This window comes from Octopus bimaculoides, chromosome 12 (genome assembly GCF_046866305.1).
Source record: "Octopus bimaculoides isolate indiv1 chromosome 12, ASM4686630v1, whole genome shotgun sequence".
NCBI lineage: Eukaryota > Metazoa > Mollusca > Cephalopoda > Octopoda > Octopodidae > Octopus > Octopus bimaculoides.
In genome coordinates, this window is record NC_142939.1 from 49,781,227 (window position 1) to 49,788,726 (window position 7,500).

Below are 7,500 nucleotides of genomic sequence, written 5' to 3' on the forward strand. Positions count from 1 at the left end.
TAAATAGAAATAATTTTAGATATAAAAAAATAGTATGGTTAATCCTTCACCCAATCTCCAATAACTTCATTAGCAAAAGTTTGGTTGTTTTCAATCCTTAGACAAACATTTCTACCTTACCATAAATATTATAAGCTTATTGCCAAAAGCATGTGTCCGCCATATCTAACTTTGGATAACCTTATCTAATATAGACGGACTTATATTATACTGTTACTCAACAGTAAAGACTGTAATTGTACTAAGAAAGATGAATGTTTCCTTGAAATGTTATGCACCTCTAAAGGTATTATTTATCATGTCACTGCGAAAACTAATGTTGTTTCCAAATATCATATTGAATTGATATCGGATTGATTTAAAACTCGATATACACAACATTGTCATTCATTCCATAATCAAATCAGAGCATTAGCACGAGTTTATTCAATTTTGCCTCAATTCTTAAAAACAATTATATTACCTTAGATACTAAATTTTGCGTTGCGAAGCCATACAGACAGTCAAATAAACCATGCACATTCTTTATCTCAGAATCCTATGAGGCATTTTTCTCTAAAGTACCTCTGCTTAATAAACAATCTGAAATAATTCCCATCTGCATTCACAGAAATATAGAACACTGATTTTTTAGATCAGTCGTCAGATAGCATATAATTTAAAGTACTAGGTAAGGTCTCCTATGGCGTGGAACGAATTATTGACATATTAATATAATGACTGGTTAAGCCTTGTTTTATTTTATTTCGTTATATTTCAGTATTTTTATATTTTTATGTAAAAGTACACGCTATACTGACTGTTAACAAATCCAAATATGATTGTCTCTAAATAACTTGAGTAAAAGAATTATATTATAATAATATTATAATTCTTTTACTTGAATTATTTTCCGATTTTTCTAAATATATATTTTTTTCTTTTCCCGCAAAATAGTCACAAAATCTTTTAAACTGCCATGCACAGTTATTAAAGACGTCAAGAAATTTAATCGGTTATATGTCTCTTTTTGTGTGTTTGACAAGTATTATATAAGGCTTTTATCTCTTTACATTGTGTGCTTATAAAAACAAGCAATAAATAACATTGACCAACCTCCAAAAACTGTTAAATATAAATATTCAGTCGAATGAACGTAATCTTCCCAGAACAGCTCATAATATTCATTCTGCAATCCAACATTGAGTTTCTCGCCGTTCTCAAATGCATCTCAAATTAAAATTACATAAATATTTTCAAGAGATATTTGGAGGAGCGTTATAGAGGATATGATTCACCAGGCGTACGTCGACGCTGTGAATTGACTGTTTTAGCCAGATAGTAATAATTTTTTCTAATTTTTGCACAGGGCCAGCAGTTTTAGGGGATGAAGTTAATGGATTACATCGACCCCGGCGCTTCTGGTACTTATTATAAAACAATGAAAGGCAAAGTCGAGCTCGGCAGAAATTGAACTTGGAATATCAAGAGTCGGAAGAAATGCTGTTAAGCATTTTATCCGAGGTGCTATTAATTCCACCATGTCTATGAATTGATAGGATATACCATGCATTCGCTGATTGTTTTATATTTATACATAGTTGCTAACAGACTACCTCTTGGCCATCCCCTCTTTGACCTAGCAGAATCTCCAGCGTGTGACACGCGGAAGAAACGAGAGCTGCACACCAGCAATTGTTGGGTTCTCATTTTAGCTGAATAGATTGGAACAACGTGTAAAAAAGTGCCTTGCTCAAAGACACACTACGCCTCCGGGACCATATATATACATACATACATGCATATATATATATATATATATATATATATATATATATATATATATATATATATATATACATACATACATACACACACACACACACACATATATATATATATATATATCTATATATATATATATATATATATATATATATATGCATGCATATCTATAGATATATATACACGCACGTACATAGATAGATAGATAGATAGATAGATAGATAGATAGATAGATAGATAGATAGATAGATAGACAGATAGATAGAAATACAAACACGTACATACGCACATTTATCCATACACATACATATATATACATCCAGGCATACACTTATTTTATACATGTATACGTACATATATGCATCTACAATAAAAGTCAAAATAGTCGACACCTGAATTCAACACATAAAAATAATAAAAACGATAGAAAAAAAGAAAAGAGTTAGTACCTGTGAAATGGTATATACCGTTTTATTATTAACTGGGTAGCAGAGAAGTTTTGCCAAACATTCCAAAAATAAGAACCGTATCCAACTAGGCAGTCGTTTACTTCTTTCACCGCTGTAGAATATATTCATGACAAACACAGACATTGAACAGCAGAGACCGACAAATACCATGTTGGCAATGAAGAAGAAACCTGGAAGACGGGAGAGAAATATTGAAGGAAAATTAGGTGAGAAACTGTAAATGCTTGTGTAAGTGTAGGTGTGTATATATGCGTCTGGATGTATATATTTATGTGTGTGTGTGTGTGCGCGTGTGAATATCTATGCATATATATGTATACATATATATTTATATATATATATATATATATATATATATATATATATATATATATATATATATATATATATATATATATATATATATATATATAGGTGAGAAAGTTGGTATGTGAAAGCACGTGGTTGGGTGTATAAAAGATAATAAGAGTGAAAGAACTACAGAAGGCTTGTGTTACTTGGTTAAAGTATATATTTAAATTATGTCAGAAAAATGTTAGAAAAATGTTAGAAAAATGTTAGAAAATCTTTTTGGTATATAAACATTGTATTTTGAGAAATAACCGGTTTCGTGTTGTCTTTTCAAATTTCTCTACTTCATTGTGTCATATATATATATACATATATATTACATATGTATTCCAATATACACATAATTAAACAAACAAATATATATATATATATATATATATATATATATATATATATATATATATATATATATATACATATATATTACATATGTATTCCAATATACACATAGATAAACAAACAAATATATATATATATATATATATATATATATATATATATATATATATATATATATATATATATATATATATATACATATATATACATATATACATGATAAAGTTAGATGCCCGAGATGCAAATAATTAAGCAAAATCCAAATATGATTGGGTTTATGTGATGGAAACAGTACACAACAATGACGTTGTTAGTAAATATATAAACTTCCTAGAACATACACAAAGACAGAGACATAGTAGAACATTGATTGAGAAACAAATATCGAAGCCATATATATGAGTGATGTATATATATGTATGTATGTATCTAAGTATGTATGTATTTACAGCAAGCTCAGCTGCTAAGCGTAAGCTATAAAATAACTTTTTTCAGTTTATCACACTTCGATATGAGAAAAATTTACAACTCTCCACATCAGTAAACCACTATTATTCCTGAAAGTTGTTTTGGTTTTTTATACCTTCTACGAACTACTCGAAGGTTACTAACTTTCTACACCTTGGTCTTTGGGTCTTACCTTTACACAAATATATATATATATTGTTTTTTTTTATTCATTTATTAGAATTGCTTGTTTATTTGAATTGACTAGTTGCGTAAGTTCTGGTAGGGGAGCTAATCAGTGTATCCTCAATAAAGCATTCAGGAGGAATTCCTGCTTACAACAAATAATGCTTTATTCATTATTCCTGTTATAATGTTAGTCACATACACAAGCGCTCACGCATACAAAGTTTTTTGTGAATAATTTCTGTAGACATTATTCCATGCACCAAATTATCTGTGTATACGTGTAAGTGTGGGTTCATCTATGTGTGTGGATATCTATATCTCTGTGTGTGTATGCGTGAGTTTATGGTGAGGTATCCTGGAAATTCGTTGGGTTCGTGAAGTTAACTAATCTCGAATTGTCGACATCAGAACAAGTTCATCTTAGGAAATTCCTCTTGCCTACAGCTCAACACACTGCATTTTTATATACAAAATAGGTTTTCGACAAGTCATTTGAAGTTCTTTAAATATGTATGGAATCGTTCTTTCTCAGAATCTGATGTCAATGACTCAAATATTTACAAACAGATTTAACCTTGTTAAAATCAACATTACATAAGTTTGAAAACTACTCACATATGTTTCTTTTACTCTTGTGTTCCCTTAACATATACTAAAAGACTTGTATTTATCAAATGAATCTTATGATTATATTAACTATATATCATTTTATTATATTGTGTATGTATGTGTATATGTGTGTGTATAAACCCTCGATTCAGTAACACCGTTTACAAACTCTATGCTTGGAATGACCAATTTTAAATACTATTGGAACTTACGCATAAGGTACAGGAATCTTATGGGTATACCATCTGGCCTAAATAATGGAACTGCAGATACAATATCCCTGCATATCTCACGTCTATTTTCATTCCTCCAATTCACTCTCTATTTCATATCTTATCAAAATAACTATTGCTTAACCATTTTTTCACACCTTCTCCGATGTAGGGATATAAAAATATCCCGGAAACAGCTGTAAGACCTTCTCTTTATAAATGTTCTGAAATCTTTCACAGCCTTGAATTTATATCTCATTCTGTTAATTGTGATATATATATATATATATATATATATATATATATATATATATATATATATATATATATATATATATATATATATATATATATATATATATATATATATATGTATGTATATATATATATATATATATCATCACCGAATCACCTGGCTGTAATTTTAGATCTCTTCCAGCTTCGCACGCTCGCGAGCGCACATACCCGCACGCACAAGCCCGCACATATATATATATTAAGACAGAGAGAGAGAGGTATTATATATGCATATGTATGGACATGTGTGTGTATGTGTGTATACGTATATATGTGTATATATATATATATATATATATATATATCCACACACACATGTACATATATATAAATATATATAAACATATGCATATATATATATATATATATATATATATATATATATATATATATATATATAAACTGATAAAGAGAGAATTAAATACAGGTGTAGTCAGTTCTTATTGCAGTTAACTTAATGGCAAATAAATAGATTACTTGAAATATGCACGCATGTACATATATGTGTGTGTGTATATATGTGTGTCTTTGTGTTTGTGTGTGTAAGTATATATATATATGTACTTATGTGTATATATATATATATATATATATATATATATATATATATATATATATATATATATATATATATATATATATATATATATGTATATATATATATATATACAATCTGGATCTGTGTCAATGTATCTCAGCGTGTGTTTGAATGCGCGCAGGTGTTGTGTTTGTGTGTGCATATATTAATTTATATTCCTTTTCATAGAAGCCTTCTTCCGTTAATTCTGAAGATTTTAAAGAATTTGATTGCATTCTGTACTGAAGAAAACTATTTTCATTTGAAGGGAAGAAAATGGGCCTTGTGTTTCAATTTCAGCTCACTTAAATGTAAATATATACGCACTTATGCATGGAAATATAAAGTAAATATATATATATTGATAGGTAGATAGATATAATTATATTATAGTTATATTGATAGGTAGATTGATATAAATATATATATATATATAATCTATACATATATATACATGTGTGTATGTGTGTATGTATGCACGTGTGTATACATGTATGTATGTGTGTGTGCTATATAAATTTTCAACTTAAATCAATCTATTGTCATTCAGTACAAATACTCCAATAAGTTCTGAATGCCCATATATATTTATAGACACACACACACACACACACACACACACACACACATACAGGCGTAGGAGTGGCTGTGTGGTGAGTAGCTTGCTTACGAACCACATGGTTCCGGGTTCAGTCACACTGCGTGGCACCTTGGGCAAGCGTCTTCCACTATAGCCTCAGGCCAACCAATGCCTTGTGAGTGGATTTGGTAGACGGAAACTGAAAGAAGCCCGTCGTATATATGTATATATGTGTGTGTGTGTATACGTTTGTGTGTCTGTGTTTGTCACCCCAACATCGCTTGACAACCGATGCTGGTGTGTTTACGTCCCCGAACATTAGCGGTTCTGCAAAAAGAGACCGATAGAATAAGTACTAGGCTTACAAAGAATAAGTCCTGGGGTCGATTTGCTCGACTAAAAGCGGTGCTCCAGCATGGCCGCAGTCAAATGACTGAAACAAGTAAAAGAGTAAAAGAGTATATATGTACGCATATATTTTTATTTACATATATATGTTCATAGTATATATATATATATATATATATATATATATATATATATATATATATATAATATTAGGGACAAAATCCAAAATTACATATATATATATTACACTGCTTTATATATCCTTGTAATATGTATACAGTAAATGCCTGCAAGTGCGCTCATAAAAGCCCTGTATACTACTTTTTGCTTGTTGCCGTATGTTATTCCCACCCCGCCGAGTTAACTGTATGGGATTGATATGTATGCGGCACTCCGTGTAGTGAAGAATAATTATATTAATAGCGAGAAATATTTCACGGATAGAGATTTTTATATTTCTTTAATATTTTTATTATTATTATTTTGGTTTGGCTCAGATTCGGTCTTATTCCTGGTAGAATTTATGTGGGTAGCGGGTTACTACCTGTAACTTTAGGTATCCAGAAGTTTTCAGCAGTCTTTCAACTGCTTAAAACCCTTCTGATAATCCATGCTGTCCGTAAGTGACAAAGTTTCTGTAGAAATTCTATCGGGTATTTAATTTAATCTCCTTCAGCCATTTGTCTATACTTTCGCTTACTGTTCTCAAAGCACCAACTATTATAGACACGACCTTTATTGTTTGCATGCTACAAGTTCTACCTATTTCAAATTTTAAGGGATTGCATTTTTTTCCTTCCTCTTTCTTTTACCATCCTGGAATTAAACGGACATGATAGGTTGATAAGTAAGCAACTTCACTTTACCTTATCTATAATTGTTATGTCTGGTATTATTATTTTTATTATTATTATGATTATTATTATTATTATTATCATTATTATATATGTGTGTGTATATATATGTACACACACACACACACACATATATATATATATATATATATATATATATATATATATATATATATATATATATATGTCTCTGTGTGTGTGTGTGTGTGTGTGTGTGTGTGTGTGGTGTGTGTGTGTGTGTGTGTGTGTGTGTGTGTGTGTGTACATATATATATATATATATGCGCACATCTGTATGAGTGTTAAATAAAGATAGCTTAAAGCTACTTGAGGCAGCGAGCTTGTAGAATTTTTACTGCATCAGACAAAAGAATACTTTAAGAATAATAACGAAATATTTATTGATGAAGCAACACAATAGTGTAAGTCGAGTGAATCGAATTTAAAGTGAAATTCTACTTGA

General features: G+C 29.7%; 1 protein-coding gene across 1 annotated transcript in view; it reads right to left on the minus strand.

Annotated features, from left to right (window-relative positions):
• The window catches only part of LOC106875368 (neuronal acetylcholine receptor subunit alpha-10), a 93,358-nt gene that overhangs the window by 23,020 nt on the left and 62,838 nt on the right, over positions 1-7,500 (minus strand). Inside the window, exon 8 of the mRNA XM_014923462.3 lies at positions 2,214-2,404. Coding sequence (XP_014778948.1) covers positions 2,214-2,404 — 191 coding nt within the window. The remainder of the gene's footprint in view (positions 1-2,213; positions 2,405-7,500) is intronic.